The sequence below is a fragment of the Hemitrygon akajei genome, chromosome 21 (assembly GCF_048418815.1).
Source record: "Hemitrygon akajei chromosome 21, sHemAka1.3, whole genome shotgun sequence".
Classification (NCBI taxonomy): Eukaryota; Metazoa; Chordata; class Chondrichthyes; order Myliobatiformes; family Dasyatidae; genus Hemitrygon; species Hemitrygon akajei.
The window spans coordinates 24,636,970-24,663,327 of NC_133144.1; the positions used below are offsets into that span (position 1 = coordinate 24,636,970).

At 44.3% G+C, this 26,358-nt stretch overlaps 1 protein-coding gene across 3 annotated transcripts in view; it reads left to right on the forward strand.

The window, feature by feature from the left end:
- cd276 (CD276 molecule) overlaps positions 1–26,358 on the forward strand; it is a 455,194-nt gene that overhangs the window by 55,554 nt on the left and 373,282 nt on the right. For all 3 annotated transcript variants that reach the window (XM_073025039.1, XM_073025041.1, XM_073025038.1), the window contains exon 2: positions 18,702–18,872. In XM_073025039.1, the coding sequence (XP_072881140.1) occupies positions 18,812–18,872 (61 nt within the window). In that variant the 5' untranslated portion in view covers positions 18,702–18,811. The remainder of the gene's footprint in view (positions 1–18,701; positions 18,873–26,358) is intronic.

The window sequence follows — 26,358 nt, forward strand, 5'->3', positions numbered from 1 at the left end:
TCGAGCCATGAAGTGGATGGGCTACAGCAGCAGAAGACCATGAAGTGGTCAGTGACCACTTCAGCAGGTACAGGATCCACCTGACTATGTGGCGACAAAGTATATGTCAGCACAACATCATGGGCTGAAAGGCCTGTATTGTTCTATGTTTTATGTTCTGTATCCGTGTACGGTTTTGGTTCTGGCTTTTCGGGAGGGGTAATCTGCAGGTGACTAAACAGAACCTGTTTAGTCACGCTCCCTGCCAATCATGGTCACGTGAAGCCATGGGAGCAGGTGGTGGTCGGTCGTATGAGCAGCTGGTGCATCTCACAAGTCCTGGTTATGTGACCACTGATGCCAGGCAGACAATCTCTGAAGAGTTATAATGGCTGGGGTCACCTGTCTTGTAAAGACACTGCCCAGAAGAAAGTAATGGCAGGCCACTTCTATTGAAAAATTTGCCAAGAACAATCATGGTCATGGAACCATGATCGCCTATGTCATACAGTGATGATGAACCCTGCATTGGAAATGTCCAGATAAGGTTGATTCTGGATGAAGAGGCTGATTTAAGGAAAAGTCAAGGACACTAACCCTGTACATTTGGAGGAAAGCGTAAGTACAGAATTAGGCCATTCAGTTGATTGAGTCTGCTCTGCCATGTAATCATGGCTGATTTTTTTTAAACCCACTCTTCCACCTTTTTCCCCTAGCCCTTAACCTCTAACCAAGAACCTATGAATTTCTGCCTTAAATATACCCAATGGCTTGGACTCCACAGCCCTTTGTGGCAATAAATTCCACAGATTCATTACCCTTTGGCTGAAGAAATCATCCTTATCTCAGTCGTAAAGGGACGCTCCTTAGACTTAAGGAGTCTTTAGACTCTTGATTCTCCTACCAATGAAAACATCTACTTCACGCCCTCTATTCAGGCTTTTTGATATCTGGTATGTTTCAGTATCAGAATCCGGTTTATTATCACTGCCAAATGCTGTGAAATTTGTTGTCTTATTCTCTTTGTTTTCTTGTTTTACATCTCCCCTCCTCTTTCTGAGCTCCATCATGTACATCCAGGGACATCAGTCTTCATACGATACCTCAAGAATGAGGTAATATTATTGAATCACCAGATTCTCGGAGTCATTGACAAACAAGACGCTGAGGAAATATTTCTACTGGCGGTGGGATCTAGAATGGTGGGGGGTCGGGAATCTGTTTCAGAATAAGAGAATATCCATTTAAGATGGTGATGCGGGGAAGTTGTATCTTTTAGGGAGCTACATAACATTGCCGTTATTTATCTTTAATTGTTTTTGGAACAAGAACACCCAAATGTTAATGGCATGCCAGTCCTGATGAAGGGGCTTGAATGGAACATTGACTTTCTAATTCTCTTCATAGATGCTGCCTGACCTGCCAAGTTCTTCCAGCATGTTCTGTGTTGCTTCAAATGTTAGTAATATTCAAATTAACGCGTGGGTAATAATAACTTGTTGCCATGACTAAATACAAATCCAGTTTTGTGTGCTTAAAAAGAATCCTGTTCCTGTGAAAGTCAGCAATGTGATATATTTAGGATTGGAATGTACAAGTGCAATAATATCTCAAATGATAAGCTGATGCTTCAGTCTGACAACCATGGTGCTTTGGCAGAGGAGGGTGTAGTGTAATTATAGTATGTGATACAATTAACTAGAAAGTGATGTAATATTTTGCAGATGATTTATTAATGGTTTTCTGATGGTACCAATGTTTGATAATGATGAACAATCATTATCTTTAGAAAACACACATAGCTAGAAAGTCTTTGAGCTTTTCTATGACTGACTGATCTGTAGCAATGAACTCAACCCGAGCAACTCTCAGAATAAGAATCACTGTGTTCACTGACACAATGTTGTGAACTTTGTTGCATTGCTTTTGCAGTGCAGTGTAAGACTTACAAATTATTGTAAATTACAAAAAATACAAAGTGCAAAAGAGGAATAAATAAGATTGGATAAGAAAATCAGAAAAATGCAGGTGTTTAAGTATTTTGTGTCTTACTCTATAGCTTCTCTCAGACATGCCAAGTGTTCCCAGCTGTACTAGGCTGCTATTTCTACTCCTGCCACTTTCCTGGAATACTTTCCATGAGGTCTCCATTACAAAAACAAAAGAGGACTATTGGGTTATTGCCCCATTTTCAGTAGCCTGCTGTTGGGCTTGAAATTCTGCCCCGTGTTCATTTAGGAAGAGAGACAACCAACACCGGAATATTACAAAACTTGGGTTTATTGCAGAATCCGTAACTGGTACAGCGAATCGACGGAGTCGCTGGAGAAGGCGCGTTCCGACCTCCCCTTACAATCTACTCTTATTTATATCCATTTTCCCCCCAGCACAACCCCCCGCTACATATTAGGTAATATCGGGCACTTGTGTCCATCTTATTGGCCCGCAGCCATATGCTCACGAGTTACCTGTTTCTTTTGTTTACTGAATCGCGTGACACTGGTAGTTTCGATGTAGCGGGGTCCCTAGTTTCGCTCCCCCCTCCCTCTCATTACGTGAGCCACTCCTGACCTGTAATGGCAGTCTCGAATTAACCCTAACATTAACCCTAACACTCCCTCCCTTGGCCTCCCAGAGGCCACACCCCTTACAAGCTTTTCCGCGGCTGCCGGGATCAGGCAGGGAGGTGAGCGTCCCCCGGCACTCTTTGGCGTGTCCTCCCTATTTGCTTATCCTGATTTGTCTGACCTAGGGTCACAAAATATGGGTAGGGGTTCCCTAAACATCCGCAATTTTTACAAGTAGCATGCAACATTTCAGAAAACTTATTCAAGAACAAATTCACAATCCCCCCCTTGCCATGGTCCATTTCAGTCCATGTCCTCCCATAGCGCGTCCGCTTTCCGGGAGGGCCGTGTCCTCCCCTTCCACCGGGAACAAGGGTGCCTGGTACGCCGGTGCAGGTCCATCCTTTCCGGTCAAGGCTCGATCCATAGTCCCGCAACAACAACCACACGTGATAAAGATAGCAATTGAAATAGACAGTCCTAGAGCCGACTGTCCCAGAAACGCTCCCCACTTACCAAAGGTCTTATTCGGCCAGTAGAAAATGATGCCAGTTATTGTCCCCCTCCCTTCTTACCTTTTAATGCCCTGTTGGAGACCTCGGTGACAGGGTATGGACCATGCCACCGTTTTCCGTTCCAGGTGAGCTTCCCCGGGCCTTGGAGGAACACTTCCACTCCTACCTTGATGGTGTCCGACCCATGCGGCTGCTCACTGTTAGATTATTGAACTCGCACAGTTATCAATTTTACCATATTTCTAAAAACTCTCATATACTCTGTTACTCAACACACAAATGTCTGAGTTTTGGTAACTCGAAATTGAAGTGCTCCATGGCTCCCTAGTACACAGAGAGGATCAAATGTGGGACGGTCGCCTTTCAAAACCTGACCTTCGCGTGGGAGATTTCTCCTCTTAACAACCAGTCTAAGGTAGGCGCCGTCAATATCCCCGTGCACTAAGGTGTACCGCGGAACACTTTCTCTTCTCCTCCTCACTCCTGAGACTTTTATGCCCATCGTGGGCGGCGGGTACCCTCACTCAGAAGACTTTTCCACGGGTGGAGGATCTTCCTAAAAACAGATAAGAGTTAGTACTTACCAGTCACGATTCTGCACCGGGAATGATCTCTCCCAGGGTAATTTGGGGTTGGTGAGGATCCGTCAGCAGACAAGATCTAACTCAGTGATTTAACTATCTAGTGGAAGTCTTCGATATAACAGGCACTTCCTGACCTTAGTCGAGCTTGCGGCCGCAAGTTGTCTGCTGTCGGACCCGCGAGCCTGTGTTGTCTCTCCCTCCCCACGTCGGGGTCACCAAATGTTGGGCTTGAAATTCTGCCCTGTGTTCGTTTAGGAAGAGAGACAACCAACACCGGAATATTACAAAACTTGGGTTTATTGCAGAATCCGTAACTGGTACAGCGAATCGACGGAGTCGCTGGAGAAGGCGCGTTCCGACCTCCCCTTACAATCTGCTCTTATTTATATCCATTTTCCCCCCAGCACAACCCCCCGCTACATATTAGGTAATATCGGGCACTTGTGTCCATCTTATTGGCCCGCAGCCATATGCTCACGAGTTACCTGTTTCTTTTGTTTACTGAATCGCGTGACACTGGTAGTTTCGATGTAGCGGGGTCCCTAGTTTCGCTCCCCCCTCCCTCTCATTACGTGAGCCACTCCTGACCTGTAATGGCAGTCTCGAATTAACCCTAACATTAACCCTAACACTGCTCAGAATTGGTTTCATTTGCTCCCCTTGCCTCTTTCATTAAGGTAATCTGTCTACCTCCCAGGAATGTTTTGGGAATTTTTTTCTGCTTTGAAGGCATTCAGTCTAAGTTATATCTGAATTTTGATTTCTTTGACAATACAATATTGCATGGTGTTTCCACTTCTATGTATTGCACTGGGTGTAAACTGCTTTGTGATGTTTTGGGGTTTGAAAGGGGAGCTATATAAATGCAGAGCAGCACACAAAACAAAGCAGGTCAGGCAGCATCTGTGAAGAGAAAAGGACCTTTGAGGGCTCGAGTCAAGACTTTTCATCTGGACTGGGCTGGAATTGTGAGAATTCTTCTTGCCAATCTTGACCTGAAGTGCTGACTGCCCATTTCTGTCCACAGATACTGCCTGACCTGCTGAGTTCCAGGGTTAAGCATGATGTTGCAAATTTAAAGCAGCTGCAGTCTCTTGTGTCAATCTATAAATGTATTTTTCCCTCTCTCCGTCTTTCTGTCTCCCTTTTCAATACAAGAGTATGTTTGATGGTCTTCCTGCAAACTACAGCCATTAGGAATGGTCATGAATGAACAGCTGGCTCTCCACATGGATCAATAGCAAGGGAGAAATTACTTCACAAAGCGCTTAGGTGCAATCCTGATTGACAAGGTTGAAAGAACAGTGGTGTCAGAATCCTTAGGAAGCATCACAGGGTTTTTGGGTATATGCTTGAAGGGAAACAAGTGACTAGGGGTAAACAGGGGCTTGCTAGTAAAGTCCAGAGGTCTTTCAAAGAACTGGCATTTTAGACTCTACTTGATTCTTTGCAGTTAATGTCTTTAGTAACTTACTGAAATACAGTGAGGTCTGCACATTTTGTTCCTTTTCCCCAAAGGTTGTTGGCATTGTGTAGGTAGTGTGAAAGATTGCCAAAGGATAGAGAGAGAAATAGATCAGATATGTTGTGAGAAATGGCAGAGGGAAATTAACCTGTCAAAGGAAAGTACACAGTTGGCAGCAGGAGCCTTGATATACAGGGGGACCCTAAGGTACAAGCCAACAACTCCCTGAAAGTGGCCGCACGAGTTGATGGGGTAGTGAACAAGCCACATGGCATGCTTGCCTTTACTAGTTGAGACAGTGAGTTTAAGGGTCGGGAAATTATATTGCAGCTTTATAAAATGCTGGTTTGGCTGCACCTGGTGTATTGCATTCTATTCTGGTTGCTCCATTAAAGAAAGGATGGCATGCTTTTGGAAAGGGTGCAGAAGAGGTTCTCTTGATTTGAGGAGGGTATCTGCTGAAAGGAGATTGGACAAATTTGGGTTGTTTTCTCTGGAGAGTCGGATGTTGAGGGGAGACCTGACAAATGTTTGTAAGATTATGAGACGCCTCGGGTAAACATGTCAAATGCCAGAGGACATGAGTTTAAGGTGAGAGAGGAAAGTGTAAAGGAGATGTACAGGGCAATGATTTTACATGTAGAGTTGTGAATGCTTGGACCAGGCTGCCGCAGAAGGGGTGGAGGCAGAAATGAGAGTGGTGTTTAAGAGGCTTTAGACAGACATATGAATATGCAGAGAGATAATGGATCATGCGCAGGCAGAAGAGATTTAGTTTAATTCAGCGTCATATTCACTGTAGACATTGTGGGCCAAAGGGTCTCTCCAGCTATACTGTCCTCAGTCCAATATCCTTTCCATAGAAGCTGCTTGACTGCTTTCTGATTTGGTGCAAAAGCTGATCTCCTGGTTTTTGGCTGTGTGTTTCACATGTAACCCAATAATGTCTGCCCCTCTTAGCACATACTGTGCATATGCATCAATTTCAGACTGTTTGCTGTTCAGCCCTGCCCATCCCAGGGACGTTTCAGTCAACAAATTGGCAAGCAACCAGAAACCACAGCAGCTGCATCGTAATGATAGTTGTGTAGTCTCAACGCTACCACGCAATGTCTCACATTCTGCGGTGATCTAAATAGCAGGTTATTTTGCTGTGTTGGATTTATTTGAAAAATAACTGATGGCCAGGGCATTGACTTTGACTTTAAACTAGTGTGCCATTTAAAAGTCGAGGTTGAGTTCATTGTCTTATGCATAAGTGCATCTATGTATAGCTGCAATGTAAAACCAAGCAGAGGCATCACAGGTACATAGCATCAGAAATACATTAACAACATAAAGTATACAAAATTATATGAGAAAGAATAGAATTAGAACAAAAAATGTCTATTCTGCAAAGTAGTTACGGCGCTGCAGGTGGAGGGGTGGAGATACGTCTCCACCAAGGAAGGTGTAAGGCAATCCTTCCCTTCGCTAGCCTGCAGATCACCCTCGGGCAAAGTATAACACCTGGTTAGCTCCCCCAACCCCCTCCAGTCAGGGTCGCATTAAGCCATGGGAACAGTTGGTAGGTGGTTGTTTTATACAACTATTGACACCTGGCAGACAATCTCTGAAGAGTATTGATAATGGCTGGGGTCACCCGTCTTGTAAAGACACCGCCCAGAAGAAGGCAATGCAAACCACGTCTGTAGAATTTGCCAAGAAAAATCATGGTCATAGACTGTGATCTCCCATGTCAAACAACATGGCACAAAGTGGCGAAGAATCCTGATGAAGGGTCTCGGCCCGAAATGTCGACCATACTCTTTTCCATGCTGCCTGGCCTGCTGAGTTCCTCCAGCATTTTGTGTGTGTTGCTTGGATTTCCAGCATCTGCAGGTTTTCTCTTGTTTGTGATTGGACGTAGGGATGATGTTGAGTTATGGTATTGGTAAACCGAGGTAGTGATTAGGGTTGTATAGCTTGGTTTTAGGAATGGAATGGTTGAAGGGAAGTAATGGTTCTTGTATCTAGATGAGTGGGATTTTGGGCTTCAAGCTCCAAAGCCTGGGCCTCTGCACCTTCCTCTGCAGCTGGATCCTTGACTTCCTCACCGGGTGGCCACAGTCTGTGGATGTGAAATAACATCTCCTCCTTGCTGACAATAATTACTGGTGTACCTCAAGATGCGTGCTTAGCCTTTTGCTGTACTCTCTTTTCACCCACAATTGTGTGGCTAAGCATTGCTCAAACACCATCTATAAATTTGCCAACAACAGAACTATTGTTGGCAGAATTCTAGGTGGTGATGGGGAGGTGTACAGGAGTGAGATAGCTGGTTGAGTGGCGTTGCAGCAACAACCTTGCACTCAACGTCAGTAGACCAAGGAATTGATTGCAGACTTCAGCAAGGGGAAGACATAGAAACATAGACCAGTGCTTGTCAAGGGATCAGAACTGGAAAGGGTGAGCAATTTCAAGTTCCTGGGTGTCAACATCTCTGAGGATGTATCCTGGGCCCAACATATTATTGGAGTTATAAAGAAGGTGTGAAAGAAGCTGTATTTGGTTGGGAGTTTGAGGAAAATTTTTATGTCACTAAAGGCACTCACAAATTTATACATGTACCGTGGAGAGCATTCTAACTGGTTGCATCACCGTGTGGTATGAAGGGGCCACTGCACAGGATTGGAAACAGCTGCAGGAAGTTGTCAACTCAGCCTGCTTCATCATGGGCACTAGGATACCCAACATCCAGGACACATTCGAAAGACATTGATTCAGATAGATGACGTCCATCATTAAGACTCCCGTCACATAGGATATGCCTTCTTCTTATTGCTACAATCAAGGAAGGAGGTACAGGAGCCTGAAGACACACACTCAACATTTCTGGAACAGCTTCTTCCCCTCTGCCATCAGATTTCTGAATGGACAACGAACCCATGAACGCTGCCTCAGGTTTTTTTCCTCTCTTTTTGCACTACTTACTTAATTTAATTTTCTTTTGTTATATAACATTCTTATTGCAATTTATAATGTTTATTGTTATGTATTGCAGTGTACTGCTTCCACAAAACAGCTAATTTCACAACATATGCCAGTGATATTAAAGCTGTTTCTGATTCTGTTTCTCCTCCTGCTGGCAGCTGTGAGAAGATGGCAAAGACCAGATGGCGGGGATCTTCGATGAAAGATGTTGCCTTCTTCAGGCAGTGCCTCCAGTAGATACTACAGATGATGGGCAGGGATGTGCCTGTGATATATTAGGCTAAATCCCTCAGTATTTCATTTGTAAGATACCACCTTCACTAATGGAGTTTAGCACTGAAGTCTGTGCCCATGTCCACAAGGAATGCTTGAATCCTGACTTGGTGTGGAGATTAAAATTGTAGTGCTGATTTCAGAGTTCAACGTTCAAGATAAATTTATTATCAAAGTACCGGTACATATATATGAACATTTTCTTGCGGGCATTCACATTAAGTACAAAGAAACACAATAGGATCAATGAAAAACCACACACAGTAAAGATGGACAGCCAATCAATGTATAAAAGAGAACAAACTGTGCAAATACAAAGAAAGAGAGAGAATAAACAAAGTAATAATAAAAAATGAATAAGCCATAACTTTCGAGAACATGAGTTGTAGAATCCATGAAAGTGAGTCCGTAGGTCCATATATTTGCTGTGATGACATACTTTTAAAGAGTCCTCATATTGTGTACTTATGTGAGGATATTCCAGCTCCATCTGCAATTGGTTGAAGGAGTCAGTCAGGGTGCAAGAAATAAAATAAAATTACTGTCAGTTACAGTAAAAAAGAAAAATAAATCTGTAAAAATTTATAGAAGTGGAACAGTGAGGTCATGTTCATGGACCTTTCAGGAATGTGATGGCTGATGGCAGAGGGGAAGAAGCTGTTCCTTAGACATTGAGCATGTGTCTGCAGACTCGCACCTCCTCCCTGGTAGTAGTAATGAGAAAAGTGGATGTCCCAGATGGTGAGTTCCAAAATGATGAATGGTACCTTCTTGGGGCACTGCCTTTTGAGGATGTCCTTGATAGTAGAATTGTATGTAGCCTAGGATTTTTAATATGTGGGGAATCCTCCAGCCACCCATTATCTTCAAGACTCTATACAGTATCCATGCAATTTCTAAAAGCTGAATTTTGCAGCCACCGTTGGTGGTTTTATTCAGAACAAATACTATGTCAGGGCTGTAATTTGCACACAAACCCCCTTGGTTTGTTTGGAAATTGCATTTCCTTTTCTGTGTGTAAAAGAGCAACCTTGTCACCAGTGTGATTCATCCCAGACTCAAATGGTGCTCATCTGGAATCAAAGAACCCAATTCAAACAATCATAATTGGAATTTATGTCTGTACCAATCATCTGCTCTCCATTGTCCTGGAGACTCATGAACTTTGTGACTCATGTAGTGTTGCGTGGGTGGATAGGAAATTTTTAAAGGAATATGGGTCAGACACAGACAAATGAGACTAGGTTCAGTGGCATCTTGGTTGGCATGAATGTGGTGGGCTGAAGAGCCAGTCCCATTCCCTATGACTCCATGAATGGTCAAATTAAAGTGTGGAGCTGGCTGTAGGGTGCGCTGAGGACAAAACACGTGAGGTTCACCCATCTCAGTGACTTAGTTCCACCTCATGGCACCAATTTGGGATTCATTCAGCCATTGTCATGGAAACCACTTCCTTAAGTCAGAGTTGGATATTTATGAGGATCCTTTTCTTTCCTGCCCTATTGCTGAAAGGAAATTTTCATCAGTGGCAGAATGTAATTGCAGAAGCACGAGAGACTGCTGATACTGATATCTGGAAAAAAAAATGAACGACTGGAGGAATTCAGTTGGTCAGGCAGCTTCTCTGGGGACAGAGTCTTCATCTAGGTTGAAAGAGTGGGGCAGGGGTGGTTCCATGCTCTCCCTTCCAATATCATGAGATTCTGTCATTGGTAGCACTATGTTGCCTCCACCCAGCCTCCGTTGCAATCTTCACTCTTCCTTCCCCACCTGGCTCCATTTGCCAATGAACCATTCCTCACCTGGATCCACCTATCGTTTGTCAGTTCTCTTACCTCCGTGACTTGATACCAGGTGAGGGATCTCGACTTAAGACATCAACTGACCATTTCCATCCATAGGATTCTGAGGATCCTGGATGTCTTGAGCTACACTTACAAAATGCTGGAGGTACTTAGCAAGTCAGGCAGCATCTATGGAGGGGAATAAACAGTCAATGTTTTCAGATGAAGACCTTTTATTGGGACTGGAAAGAGAGGGAGCCTAAGCCACAATAAGGGGGTAGGGGAGCAGTAGGAATACAAGCAGGCAAGGTAATAGGTGAGAAGGGAGAAGGTGGGTGGATGGGGAGAGTGAACAAAGTAAGAAGCTTGGATGTGATAGGTGGAAGAGGGAAAGAGCTGAAGATAAAGGAAGCTAATAGGAGTGGACAGTGGGACATGGAAGGAAGAGAAAGAGGAGGAGGTACAAGAGGGAGGAGATTGGCAGGAGAGGGTAAGAGAAGAAGTGAGAGGATAACCAGAATGAGAAATAGAAAAAAAGCAAGAAGGGAAGAATAATCACAAGAAGTTAGAGCAATCAATCTTCATGCTATCATGCTGAAGGCAACCCAGATGAAATATGATGTGTTGCTCCTTCAACCTGAGTTTGGTCTCATCATATCAGTAGAGGAGGCTGTGGATGTGAATGTCTGTGTGGGAATGGCAAGCTGAATTGAAATGGGTGACCACTAGAAGATCCTGCATTTTGTGGCGGACAGGGCGAAGTGCCATCCACAGATGCTGTAAGAGCTGCTGAATTCCTCCAGCAAATCAGATTAAGTATTGATTTATTATTGTTAAATGTACCAAGGTACACTGAAAAGCTTGTCTTGCATACTGTTCATACAGATAAGTTGTTCCATGTTCCTTGACATAAAACAATAACAATGCAGAATAAACTGTAAAAGTGACAGAGAAAGTGCAGTGCAAGTGAACGATAAAACACAAGCTCATAGTGCGGTAGACAGTAAGGTCACAAATCCATCTGATCATACAAGAGGTCCATTCAAGAGTCTGATAACAGTTGGATAGAAGATGTCCTTGAGCTTGCTGGTGCGTACTTCCAGGCTTCTATATCTTCTGTCCTGTGGGAGAAGGGAAAAGAGGGAATGTTCAGGCTCTGTGGGGTCTTTCCTTATGCAGGCTGCTTTACCAAGGCAGCAAGAAGTATAGGGTCATGAGTGGAGGTCCGTGGAGGCAGAGTCTGTGATGTGCTGAGGTATGTCCACGAGTCTCTGTGGTTTCTTTCAGTCGTGGGCAGAGCAGTTGCCATACCAAGCTGTGAGTCATCCAAGTACTTTCTATGGTGCATCAATAAAAATTGTTATGGGTTGACGTTAAATCAGGACAGGCATTCGGTGATTTATATTTTTAGAATAAAATCTTAGCATTACACTCAATGCCAAAAAGGATTCTTTGTTTAAGAGAATACAGTCTTATCAAAGGCTCATTTCTAATCAGCCAAAATGCAATTTGCTTTCCGTTGCCATGAATACGGTGTAGTTGAATATAAACCTAAAGTACGTGGATGGTAGGTAGCGTCCCACTGAGGAAGAGTTGCACGGCCACATCTACCCTCCTGGATGTGGTTTTCACTCTTACTGTCAGCTCAGTGCACATGAAAAACCAGCCTGCATTGTCTCACAGAAGAGCCGAAACTTTTGCCTGGTTGTCATGGGTTGAATTTGGAATTGGTTTATTATTTCACATGCACTTAGTGGCCAATTTATTAGGTACCTCCTGTACTTAACAAAGTGGCCACAGAATGTATGCTCGTGATCTTCCAGTCTTCCACTGCTGCAGCCCATGCACTTCCAGGTTTGACATACCGTGCATTCAGAGATGCTTTTCTATACACTATTGTTGTGGTGTGTGGTTAGTTTGAGTTACAGTTGCCTTCCTGTCAACCAATTTGGCCATTCTCCCCCCCCCCCCCCCGACCTCTCTCATAAACAAGGCAATTCCACCCACAGCACTCATGCTCACTGGATGTTTCTTTTTGTGTTTTGCACCATTCAGTGTAAGCTCTAGAGGCTGCTGTGCGTGAAAATCCCAGGAGGTTAGCAGTTTCTGAGACACTCAAACCTTCCTGTCTGGTAGCAACAGTCATTACAAGGTCAAAGTCACTTCAGTCACATTTCTTTCCCATTCTAATGTTTGGGCTGAACAACAACTGTACCTCTTGACTATGTCTGCATGTTTTTATACACTGAGTTGCTGCCTCGCTCAGGGTGTTTTACTATTCAAATATGAGCGCAAAGAACTCAGAGCAGGGATGTGTTGCATTTGGAACAACAATGCAAAGAGAGAAAGACTCTGGTGACTTCAGCGCAGTGATTTCCTATTAGATTGAGATCCAGCTTCAGTGGTGTCATGAGCAGAGTTGCTGCCTCACTATGCCAACCCAAGCACATCAGCTAGGTTTAGGACCTGTCATGAGAATATACTGGGCAAGGCATTGAAGTGCATACACTCAGCACGATGACGGCAGAATGGTGTGTGTGTGTGTGTGTGTGTGTGTGTGTGTGTGTGTGTGTGTGTGTGTGTGTGTGTGTGTGTGTGTGTGTGTGTGTGTGTGTGTGTGTGTGTGTGTGTGTGTGTGTGTGTGTGTGTGTGTGTGTGTGTGTAAGGAGTGCGTTTACTGTGTTTTCCATCATAGTACCTTTTCACGTAAACCTAAATTTAACTTCCCCGTCCTACCCTCCAAGCTGGGGCGTTCCCATTCAGATGGCTGGGGACTGACTCTCGGTCCATGTCTAGCTGATCTTGGTCCATCAATGGAGTGGAGTGCCAAGTGTTTTGGCACCTGTCGCTCAGTACCTCCCAACATCACAAGATTGGAAATGACCAAACTTAGCGCACTGAACGCCAGCTGTTCCTCTCTACCTGGGTGGCTACAGTCAACATGATCAGCACATTCAGTTTTATCTGCTTTCTCTACAAGCAGTCACACTTAAGCCTGTGTAAAACAGTGATAGAGTACTACAGCACAGAAACAGGCCTTTCAGCCCATCGAACCCTTACTGATCTGATCTTCAACCTAGTCCCATCTTCCTGCACCGGGACTATATCTCTGCAAACACTTCCCATCCAGCTACGATTTCCAACTTCTCTGAAATGTTACAATTGAACCCTCATCCACCACTTCCCCGGCAGATCTTTCCACACCTGCAGCTCTGAGTGAAGAATTGCACATCACAGTTGTCTCACTCTGCTATCACAACACAGTTTGAATTGAATTGACTTTACTTTTACATCCTTCACATACACATACGTGTCTACGCCCAGCTGGACAAGCCGGCGAGCACTGTGAGGGTCATGTTTTTTGACTTCTCCAGTGCGTTCAACATCATCCGCCCTGCTCTGCTGGGTGAGAAGCTGACAGTGATGCAGGTGGATGCTTCCCTGGTGTCATGGATTATTGATTACCTGACTGGCAGACCACAGTACGTGTGCTTGCAACACTGTGTGTCAGACAGAGTGGTCAGCAGCACTGGGGCTCCACAGGGGACTGTCCTGTCTCCCTTTCTCTTCACCATCTACACCTCGGACTTCAACTACTGCACAGAGTCTTGCTATCTTCAGAAGTTTTCTGATGACTCTGCCATAGTTGGATGCATCAGCAAGGGAGATGAGGCTGAGTACAGGGCCACGGTGGGAAAATTCGTCACATGGTGTGAGCAGAATCATCTGCAGCTTAATGTGAAAAAGACTAAGGAGCTGGTGGTGGACCTGAGGAGGGCTAAGGCACTGGTGACCCCTGTTTCCATCCAAGGGGTCAGTGTGGACATGGTGGATGATTACAAATACCTGGGGATAAGAATTGACAATAAACTGGACTGGTCAAAGAACACTGAGGCTGTCTACAAGAAGGGTCAGAGCTGTCTCTACTTCCTGAGGAGACTGAGGTCCTTTAACATCTGCCGGACGATGCTGAAGATGTTCTACGAGTCTGTGGTGGCCTTTGCTTTCATGTTTGGTGTTGTGTGCTGGGGTAGCAGGCTGAGGGTAGCAGACACCAACAGAATCAACAAACTCATTCATAATGCCAGTGATGTTGTGGGGGTGGAACTGGACTCTCTGACGGTGGTGTCTGAAAAGAGGATGCTGTCCAAGTTGCATGCCAACTTGGACAATGTCTCCCATCCACTCCATAATGTACTGGTTAGGCACAGGAGTACATTCAGCCAGAGACTCATTCCACCAAGATGCAACACTGAGCATCATAGGAAGTCATTCCTACCTGTGGCCATCAAACTTTACAACTCCTCCCTTGGAGTGTCAGACACCCTGAGCCAGTAGGCTGGTCCTGGACTTATTTCCACTTGGCATAATTTACTTATTATTATTTAATTACTTTTTTTTTATATTGCTTTATTTCTGCACTATTCTTGGTTGGTGTGACTGTAACGAAACCCAGTTTCCCTTGGGATCAATAAAGTATGTCTGTCTGTCTGAGGAGTAAAAATCTTATGTTACGTCTCCATCCAAATGTGCCATGTGCAATCATAGTAATTTATAATAATTTATAATAAATAGAACAGTCAATGTAATATAGAGTACGTGCAAATCAGCGTGAGTTCATCAGTCTGTTGGCCTGGTGGAAGAAGCTGTCCCGGAGACTGCCGGTCCTGGTTTTTGTGCTGCAGTATTGTTTCCCGGATGGTACAAGCTGGAATAGATTATGGTTGGGATGACTTGGGTCCCAACGATCCTACGGGCCCTTTTTACACACCTGTCCTTGCAAATGTCCTGAATCATGGGAAGTTCACAGCTACAGATGCGCTGGGCTGTCCGCACCACTCTCTGCAGAGTCCTGCGATTAAGGGAAGTACAGTTCCCATACCAGGCAGTGATGCAGCCAGTCAGGATGCTTTCAATTGTGCCCCTGTAGAAAGTTCTTAGGATTTGGGGCCCCATACCAAACTTCCTCAACCGTCTGAGGTGAAAGAGGCGCTGTTGTGCCTTTTTCACCACACAGCTGGTGTGTGCAGGCCACGTCAGGTTTTCGGTGATGTGGATGCCGAGGAACTTAAAGCTGTTTACCCTCTCAATTCCAGATTCATTGATATCAATCGGGGTTAGCCCGTCTCTATTCCTCCTGTAATCCACAACCAGCTCCTTTGTTTTTGCGACTTTGAGGGAGAGGTTGTTTTCTTGACACCACTGTGTCAGAGAGATGACTTCTTCCCTGTAGGCCACCTCGTTATTGTTTGAGTTAAGGCAAATCAATGTAGTGTCGTCGGCAAATTTAATTAGCAGATTGGAGCTGTGGGTGACAATACAGTCATGGGTATACAGGGAGTAAAGGAGGGGACTCAGTTTGCAGCCTGAAGGGCTCCTGTATTGAGAGTCAGAGGGTTGGAGGTGAGGGATCCCATTCTTACCACCTACTGGCGATCTGACAGGGAGTCCAGGATCCAGCTGCACAAGGCGGGGTCAAGGCTGAGGTCCCTGAGCTTCTTGTCGAGCCTGGATGGAACAATGGTGTTGATTGCTGAACTGTAGTGCCGTGCTGACAGTAATCATAATGCGGGAAGATGTCTACCATATTTCCTGTTATGTCCCTTCCTTTTCAAATGTGTGAACAGTGAGAATGATTCTGTTCTTAATATCCTGGCTCTGCATTGTTCTGGAGGGGTCCTTGACTTGCAACCAAGGTCAAAGGAATACTTGCCTCTCACCTCATTACCACCCCCAGCTATTGTTCCGTTGGTGCTTGAGTGTTGACAGATATTCCCTGAGTCTAACATGGGGAGGCAGTTCATATCTGCTTAACTGCTTCAGAAAGGTCACTATGGCAGAGGAGTTAACTTGGACAGGTTTGTAAGTAATTAGTCAGTGCTGTAATGCTACCCACCTCACAGCTGCAGTGATCTGGGTTCGAATCTGAACTTGGGTGCTGCCTTTGTTCTCTATTTCTTTGGGCTGCTCTGGATTTGTCCTGCATACTAATAATATGGAGGTTTTTAAGCTGACTGGTTTCTGTAAATCACACCTGTGTCAGAGATGAATAGGAGAATCTGGGGGCAATTGAGGGGAGGTTAAAAGTCAACTTTGAATTTATTATCATATGTACACTTTTGTACAGGTGTATTGAAAAACTTACAGTGGCATCACAGGGATGGAGGATCAGAGACAGTACATTCACAAGAAATCATAAATTAAAAATAAATCACACACAATTATACAAGAATGAACACAATTTGAACAAAAAAGTGCATTGTAACGCGAAGTGGCCATAGCGAGGCTATACTGAGGTAGTGATTGTGGTTGTGGAGGTTTGCTCAAGAAGGGAAGTAGCCGCTGGTGTAGGACTTAAAAGTTATAGGAATGGTGTAACAATGGGTGATTGGCTGTTTCCAGTCTATATTTCTCTGTAACTTACAATAAATGCCCCGTATATCCTGTTATTAAAACAATCTACACACTTATTCCATCCTTATCTCAAGGTATGAAAGTTGTCTTATTCTGGTCTCTACTTGTTAATTGGTGCTTTCCGTGCTTTACCCATCCCTGCTGTCTCTGCATTTAACACTTGTATCACCATGAAGGAAGATGGTTATTTTACACATAAAGCCCAGTAGATTAGGGAGTGCTATGGATCTCAAGGTGGTTCAATAAGCCGGTGTTTAGTTGTTGGAGGAAATGCTTGCTTCGCACACAATTTTCTTGTAAGCAGGCCTTGCACACTTTATTCACACAAGGCTTCTATTTTTTTAAAATTATCTACCGCCACAATAGAAGAGCTGGGAGAGAAGAGAGATGGTGGGTAGGGGACGGGTGGTAGTCAGTAGTGGTTGGTGAGGCATGGCTGGGGTAGGGAATGAATTGTTGATATTTTAGGTCGAAACCAATGCAAGGTTGGCCATTCCCTCCCTCTCATAGGCATTCCTCAACTCACTGCTTATTTGTAGTGAACTTCTGTTCCTTGTGCAACCTTGCTCGTATTTTACAAACGGTACAAAGGAACTGAAGAAGATTTACAAGGATGACATCAGTAGTGTGAGGATGCAGAGACTGGATCTCACGTTTTGTGAAAAATGGTTGAACAGCAATGTAATAGTGGTTTTAAAAATTCTGGAAGATTCTGTTAGAATGGACTCAGTGAGGATGTCCCCATGGATCTGGAGAGGGTGTTCCCAAGGATCTGGAGAGAATGTCCCCATGGATCCGGAGAGGGCATCCCCAAGGATCCAGAGAAGGCATCCCCAAGGATCCGGAGAGGGCATCCCCATGGATCCGGCGAGAGTGCTCCCATGGATCCGGCGAGAGTGTCCCCATGGATCTGGAGAGGGCATCCCCAAGGATCTGGAGAGAATGTCCCCATGGATCCGGAGAGAGTGTTCCCATGGATTCGAAGAGGGCATCCCCATTGTGAAAAAGACCATAACAAGGATTATACATGAAAGATATTTAACAAAAAAATTCTTCTTTATACAAAGGACAGTGACAATGTAGTGTTTGAATAGTATCACTATATTGTAATAGAACACAGAGGGAGGGAGAAGAGAATAGAACATAGTTCAGTATAGCACAGTATGAGCCCTCTGGCTCACGATGTGCCGACCTTTTAATCTACTCCAAGATCAATCTAATCCTTTCCTCCCATGTAAGCCCTCCATTTTTGTATCATCGATGTGCTCATCTGAAAGTTTCTTAGCTCTGTATAGTACATCTGCCTCTAAGACCACCCCCGACAGTACATACCGTGCACCTACTACTCTGTGTAGAAAAACCTACCTCTGATATCCCCCCTCTGCTTGAAACACCTTAAATTCATACTCCCTAGAGGATTGTTTTGATAGAGCTAGAGGAAGAAAGATAAGACAATATGATATAGGAGCCCAATGAAGGCATTCAGTGCATCAAGTGCTGCATTTGATCATGTCTGATTTACTTTCCTTCTCAACCCCATTCTCCTGTCTTCTGAGAGAATAGGATGAGGAGGAACTGGAGTATCAGTGCTGGCATTGGCTATTTCAGTTGAAAGTAATTTTTTAAAATGTAGATATGCTCTATCAGACTGTTCAGGAGAGGCAGTTTAAATTTTTTTATTTATTTAGAAATAGAGCGCGGAACAGGCCCTTGTGACCCTATGAGCCTCACTGGCCAGCAACGCACCGATTTAACCCTAGCCCAATCACAGGGTAATTTACAACGGTCAATTGACCTATCAGCTGGTATGTTGTTGGACTGTGGGAGGAAGTGGGAGCACCTGGGAGAAACCCATGCGTACTCAGGAAGGAAGGTACAGAGGATGCCGGAAATGAACACCGAACTCCGATGCCCCAAGCTGTAATAATGTTGCGCTAATCACCACAGTACCATGGGGCCTCACGGTATTGCTGTTGATTGATATGCAGAACAAGCATGCAGAGTCAGTGTAGATGAACCCACGATCTCAGTGAATGAGCATCAGCTTTGAAAGGCTGTTCAGTTTGCTTGAACTTATTACTGTATGATTCCATCACTTCTGTTCTCTGGAATCCTTGACCAAAGTTTATTGATTGTCACCCCTGCAGGCACACAGTTGGTTTTTTGTGAGAATCTTGAAAGGAAGTGTGTCATCAGACAAGGCAAAGCCTCTGAGCGAATTCCTCGTTCTCCCTTCACCTACCCACGACTCACAAAGATGATCATCACCATCTTGTCTGCATGCCTCGGACTGCATCTGCTGTTGGGACATTGTCGAGGTAAGAATCAGAATCAGAAACAGGTTTATTATCACTGACATATATCATTAATTTGTTGTTTTGTGGCAGCAACAAGACACAAATTACTATAAGTTACAAGAAAAATAAATAATAGTGCAAGGGAGGAATGGCAAGGCATTATTCATGGACATTCAGAAATTTGATGGTGGAGGAAAAGAAGCTGTTCTTAAAATGTTGAGTATTGGTTTTCCAGATACTATGCCTCCTTCCCAATGACAGTAATGAAGAGAGGCCATGTCCTGGATGGCAAGAGTCCTTAGTGATGGATGTCGCCTTCTTGAGGCACTGCTCCTTGAAGATGTCCTCAATGGTGGGGATAGTTGTGTCTATGATGTTGCCGGCTGAGTCTAGAACCCTCTGCAGTCTGTTTTGATCCTCTGTATTGGAGGCTCCATGCCTGTCGGTGATGCAACTGGTCAGAATGTTCTTCTTAGATCTGTAGAAATTTTGCTGGAGTCTTTGGTGATATATCAAAGACATGGACTTTGCAATAGCACGCTAAGCCTCAAAGGCACAACATGTGCTTCAGTTGTAAATGAGAGGAAGGTTGCAAGTAGCTCCAATGGGCATTGACAGAGTTTTGTGCTAATGGTCATACACTGACACTCCTGTGTGGAAAATGTTACCTCGTATAAAATAAGTTTTTGTGGATCTAAACAGTTGAAGAATATATATACTGAGGTGAGATTTTATAAAATCAGAAAAGGTCAATGTGGAATTGTATAGGATATTTGTAACACATCAAAAAATCTGTTAACATGCTTTGATTGTCATATTTTTCTGAATTTATACTGGTGGAACAACAAACATTTGGAGATCATAGGTGACATTGATTTACAAATTACCACTAAATTAGTTATATTAAATTGTGTGAAGTGGTAGATAATAGATTTATAAGAATGTAATTATATATTTTATGCATAAATGAACTAAAATATTATTGGAGATTGCAAATGCTGGAAACTGGCGCAACAAACAAAATGCTGGAAGAACTCAGTGGGTCAGTGAGTTTGTGGAGAGAAGTGGATAGTTGACATTTCATGTCAAAACCATATTTTTTTTTTAGTACCACAACATTTCCATGAGTCTGACAACAGAAGGGTCCTGATGAAGGGCTTAAACCCGGAACATTAACTGTTCATTCCACAGTTGCCTGATCTGTTGAATTCCTCCAGGATATTATTTGTTGATACATTGTTGGATATTATTACATTGATGCGATTATAGATTTATTCAAGGAGAAAGGAACTGAAGGATATGTAGATGAGGAGAAGTGAGAGAAGACTTCTGAGCTGTATAACATCCAATGCAGACCACTTCGGCTGAATTAAGTCAGTGAATATTTTGTCATGTGATACAGAATTGTATTAATTCATCTGTCTTATTGCTTTACAATTTATAGTTGGGTTTCCTGAACAAATATTCCCGTAATTTCTCTAATGCATTTAGGAAAAGGTCAAACAAGAACAGGCTGGCTTGTTAGTTTGCCTATTCTAGAGAGTTTTATGTATTGCACAAGACTCCCTGTGTTAGATTCCATGTGAACACAGGAGAGAGCTCGAGGCTAGGAAAAGAGATTGTGGAGCCCAAAACTGAGTAGAGCGAAAACGTCCTGGAAAGTAATTATGTAGACCATGGTACCTGTTTTTTGAATGACATGATCTGAACATGATCTTTCCTACCTTTTTTTTTAATAGTATATTGTGAATTAGCAGGCACTGCATAAGCCTCGGATGTTATTTAGGCTGGCCTCTTGGTAAAAGAGCCTGCAAAAGAACAATGGAGGCAGAGATATCCCAGCATGCACTGTGACTGTGAACATTCTCTATCATTTATACAGTTTTTAATATTTTTAGTTAGTCATGGTTGTGGAGAAAACAGGTGACTGTAGCCATCTGTGCTTAATTTCTAAGCCTGGATCTGTCTTGTGGTTTTATCATTTTGTTGACATTGATCTGTATCAAGAATATAAAAAGCACATTTATATAGCTGAAATGTTGTGAAGTAGATATCTCTCTATCTATTCTATATCCTTCCTTTTATCAAATAGATAAGCCTAAAGGGGGATGTTTGTGATTCCTAAGTGATTGCAGTAGTTTCAGGAGTTTCAGCGTGGTTATATCAGAACTGTTCTCCAGTGATTCTGGTTTGACTCTGTCCCCAACTCAAGGTCAAAGGTCAAAGCTGAGTTTATTATCGTATGCCCAGGTCCAATGTGAAACTTACTGGCAGCAGCATCACAGGCACAGAGTATCATGTAAGCAGCATTCACAAGTATTCTCACGATGGGATGCAGTATGAATGGACCTAACACAAATTCCCTACCATTGCATGTGTTTTCACCCAGGTTTCTCCCCCATTTCAGAGACATGTGGTAAAGTTTGTCGTACAACTTCACTCTTTCTTGGCATTTGACCACTGTAATATATTTAGGAAAGGTATCAATTTTTAAAAAAAATTTGTCTCATTCTCTGGGGCTTAATGCTTTTTGTGTTGTGTGGGCCTGTTCCTCTCTGCTTTTAAAACTCTTCTCAGAACATATCTTTTCAATTAGGTCCTAATTCAGGGTCTTGTCCTAAAATAACCACTGTTCACTGTAAGTGAGGGAGAGCGAGTGTGTAGGCGAATGAGTGTGAGTGTGCAAGTAGGGGAGAGAGAGTATTGCAGGTAAGGAGAGTGTATGTGTGAGAGAGGGAGAGTGATTGTGCAAGCAAAGGTGAGGGAGAGTGAACGTGTAAGTGAAGGAGAGGGAGAGTGAGGACGAGGAAACGAGAGGGAGAGGGAATGTGTATGATATATAGAACATATAGAACGTAGAATAGTACAGCACATTACAGGCCCTTTGGCCCACAATGTTGTGCCGACCCTCAAACCCCATATAACCCCCCACGTTAAATTCCTCCATATACCTGTCTAGTAGCCTCTTAAACTTCACTAGTGTATCTGCCTCCACCACTGACTCAGGCAGTGCATTCCATGCACCAACCACTCTCTGAGTGAAAAACCTTCCTCTAATATCCCCCTTGAACTTCCCTCCCGTTACCTTAAAGCCATGCCCTCTTGTACTGAGCAGTGGTGCCCTGGGGAAGAGGCGCTGGCTGTCCACTCTGTCTATTCCTCTTAATATCTTGTACATCTCTATCATGTCTCCTCTCATCCTCCTTCTCTCCAAAGAGTAAAGCCCTAGCTCCCTTAATCTCTGATCATAATCCATACTCTCTAAACCAGGCAGCATCCTGGTAAATCTCCTCTGTACCCTCTCCAATGCTTCCACATCCTTCCTGTACTGAGGTGACCAGAACTGGACGCAGTACTCCAAGTGTGGCCTAGCCAGAGTTTTATAGAGCTGCATCATTACATCGCGTCTCTTAAACTCTATCTCTCGACTTATGAAAGCTAACACCCCATAAGCTTTCTTAACTACCCTATCTACCTGTGAGGCAACTTTCAGGGATCTGTGGACATGTACCCCCAGATCCCGCTGCTCCTTCACACTCTCAAGTATCCTGCCATTTACTTTGTACTCTGCCTTGGAGATTGTCCTTCCAAAGTGTACCACCTCACACTTCTCCGGGTTGAACTCCATCTGCCACTTCTCAGCCCACTTCTGCATCCTATCAATGTCTTTTTGAAATCTTTGACAATCCTCTACACTATCTACAACACCACCAACCTTTGTGTCGTCTGCAAACTTGCCAACCCACCCTTCTACCCCCACATCCAGGTCGTTAATAGAAATCACAGAAAGTAGAGGTCCCAGAATAGATCCTTGTGGGACACCACTAATCACAACCCTCCAATCTGAATGTACTCCCTCCACCACAACCCTCTGCCTTCCGCGGGCAAGCCAATTCTGAATCCACCTGGCCAAACTTCCCTGGATCCCATGCCTTCTGACTTTCTGAATAAGTCTATCATGTGGAACCTTGTCAAATGCCTTACTAAAATCCATGTAGATCACATCCACTGCACTACCTTCATCTATATGCCTGGTCACCTCCTCAAAGAACTCTATCAGGCTTGTTAGACACAATCTGCCTTCACAAAGCCATGCTGACTGTCCTTGATCAGACCATGATTCTCTAAATGCCCATAGATCCTATCTCTAAGAATCTTTTCCAACAGCTTTCCCACCACAGACGTGAGGCTCACTGGTTTATAATTCCCTGGACTATCCCTACTACCTTTTTGGAACAAGGGGACAACATTCGCCTCTCTCCAATCCTCCGGTACCATTCCCGTGGACAACGAGGACATAAAGATCCTAGCCAGAGGCTCAGCAATCTCTTCCCTTGCCTCGTGGAGCAGCCTGGGGAATATTCCGTCAGGCCCCGGGGACTCCGTCCTAATGTATTTTAACAACTCCAACACCTCCTCTCCCTTAATATCAACATGCTCCAGAACATCAACCTCACTCATATTGTCCTCACCGTCATCAAGTTCCCTCTCATTGGTGAATACCGAAGAGAAGTATTCGTTAAGGACCTTGCTCACTTCCACAGCCTCCAGGCACATCTTCCCACTTTTATCTCTAATCGGTCCTACCTTCACTCCTGTCATCCTTTTGTTCTTCACATATGTTAGACACGATCTGCCGATCACGATATGGAGAGCAAGTGTGCAGCCGATGGAGTGCAAGAGTGCAAGAGAGTGAGAACGACAGCTAGTGTGCCAGTGAAGGAGTGGGGGAGTGAGTTTGAAGCAAGGAGAGGAAGAACATGTGTCGGGAGTGGAAGAGCAAGTATGGAAGAGAGGGAGAAGAAGAGTGAGTGTGCAAGTGAAGGAGAGGGAATGTGAGTGTGTGCAAGACAGGAAGTGTGTGTTCCACTGAGAGAGAGGGAGAGTGAGGGTGCAGGTGAGGGAAAGCAAATATGCAAGTGAAGGAGAGGGAGAGCGAATGTGTTGGAGGTAGAGCAAGTGTGCAAGCAAGGGTGAGGCAGAACAAGTGTGCAAGCGAAAGAGAGTGAGAGTCGGTGTGTAGGATAGGTAGAGCAAGTGTGCAAGTGAGAGTGAGAGTGAGAGTCGGTGTGTAGGATAGGTAGAGCAAGTGTGCAAGTGAAAGAGAGTGAGAGTCGGTGTGTAGGATAGGTAGAGCAAGTGTGCAAGTGAAAGAGAGTGAGAGTAGGTGTGTAGGATAGGTAGAGCAAGTGTGCAAGTGTAAGAGAGTGAGAGTAGGTGTGTAGGATAGGTAGAGCAAGTGTGCAAGTGAAAGAGAGTGAGAGTCGGTGTGTAGGATAGGTAGAGCAAGTGTGCAAGTGTAAGAGAGTGAGAGTAGGTGTGTAGGATAGGTAGAGCAAGTGTGCAAGTGAAAGAGTGTGAGAGTCGGTGTGTAGGATAGGTAGAGCAAGTGTGCAAGTGAGGGAGAGGAACTGCAAGAATGCAAGTGAGTGAGAGCAACAGTGAGTAGACCAGTGAGGGAGAGTGAGGTGCTTGTGAGGGAGGTTGAGTATTTAACTGAGTGAGGGTTAGTATGGAAGCGAAGGAGAAAGAGAGCAAGTGTGCAAGCAAGGGAGAGGAAGGACAAGGTGCAAGCAACAATGAGGGAGTGTGCCGGCAAGGGTGAGGGAGAGCCTGTGTGCAGGGGAAAAGTGAGTGTGCAAGAAAGGGAGAGGGTGAGTGAGAGTGTAAGTGATCGAGAGGGCAAGCAAGTGTGCAAGTGATGGAGAGAACAAGTGTAGGAGAGGGTGAGCGAGTCAAAGGGAAGGGGAGCGCGTGTGCTGGTGAGAGAGATGGAGGGTGAGCAAAGGAGGGGTTGTGAGATTAAGTATGCGAGGGAGAGTTTGTGCAAGTTAGGGAGAGAGAAAACAAAGGTCCAATGCAGAAGAGTTAGAGATTCAATGCTTGTGGAAGGTGAATGGTCTGCCCATACAACAAATGTCTTGGTGATACATCACATAGCAATTTCATCGGTCCTCCTCTGTCATAGCCTTGCGCCTGTCAAAAGTAAGAATGATACTGCGCTTCTGCAATGGCTTTTGAAAATGGTTCCCTTGCTGTTATTACATCTGGCTATTCATCATCCGCACAAGTAATCTTCAGCTATAATGTGCCATCACAGGAAGCCTGTGAATCCACAGTGCTTGTTGTCTTTTCTTTCCTGACCTTGGTCTTGAAACAATAATGTAAACTGTTCTGCAGAGAATATATAAAATAAAATATAGTCCTGACTAAAGGGAGAGTCAAGAGATGTAATTCTGTCTTGGCAATAATGCAAACTAGTTTTGTTCTTGTGGTTTCTGACTTTTTTTGAACTCCTCAGTTAAACATCTCCTAACTTACTTTCTATTGCTGTCAATAGTCATAGGTTTGCGGCAGTTCAATGGGAGTTCTGCCTTGGGGCGGAAGGTCACTAGTTCAAGTCCCACTCCAGCCCTAAGGGCCAATACTTTCTCTTTCCTAATTAGAGGTTCCGTCTTTTGAATGAGATATTAAACCTGCGATATTTGGATGAAGAGCACATTATCCACAGTGGAACTGGCCAACTCTTGTCCCTCATGGAAGATCATCAGGGACAAATGATAAACACAAAAGATTCAGAAGATGCTGGAAATCCAGAGTAACACACAGCAGCATTGAAAAGGAAAGGGGATGTGGCCAGAATAAGAGGATGGAGGTGGGAGAAGTAGGGAAAGGAGTACAAGCTGGAAAGTAACGTGTAAGACCAGGTGAGGGGGAAGTTGGATGGAAATGAGGAATAAAAGTGGGAGGTGATAGGTGGAAAAGGCAAAGAGCTGAAGAAAGTGAAATCTGATAGGGGAGGAGAGTGAACCATGGGAGAAAGGAAAGGAGGAGAGGCACCAGAGGAAGGTGGTGGGCAGGTGAGGAGAATTGAAGGGATAAGAGATAACAAGAATGGGGAATGGAAAAAGAGAGAAAGGGGAGGTGGGGAGACTTTACTGGGAACTAGAGAAATCGGTGTTCATGCTGTCATTGGAAGCAATCCAGATGGTACACGAGAAGTTGCTCTTGCAACGTGAGAGTGGCCTCATCAGGGCAGTAGAGGAGGCCATTGACCGACATGTCAGAATGGGAATGGGAAGCAGAATTAAAATGAGTGGCCACAGGGAAATGTGTCAGATGGAGTGAAGGTGCTTGAGCAAGCAGACCTCAGATCTCACCAATTTAGGGGAGGCCACACAGGGAGCACCAGGTACAGTAGATGACCCCGACTGACTTGGGAACCAATGGTCATTATCGCATTACTACTTTTGTGGGAGCTGTTATATTTCCTAATTATAGCAATGACTTACTGCAGGTGTTTGGAGTTGGGATACCTTGAATAAATTGTTACCTGCTCCACCCACTTGATTTGCTCATGGTGCATCCCAGTTTGGAAGGACGGGGAGTGATGCTCTCCTTTGGCAGGGTGTTCAGTAAGCAGGAGATACTGAATCCTGGGCAACAAATCTAGGGAGATGAATTGAGAAAATCCTTGTTTACACAATGGATTGAAGACTTGGAAGGC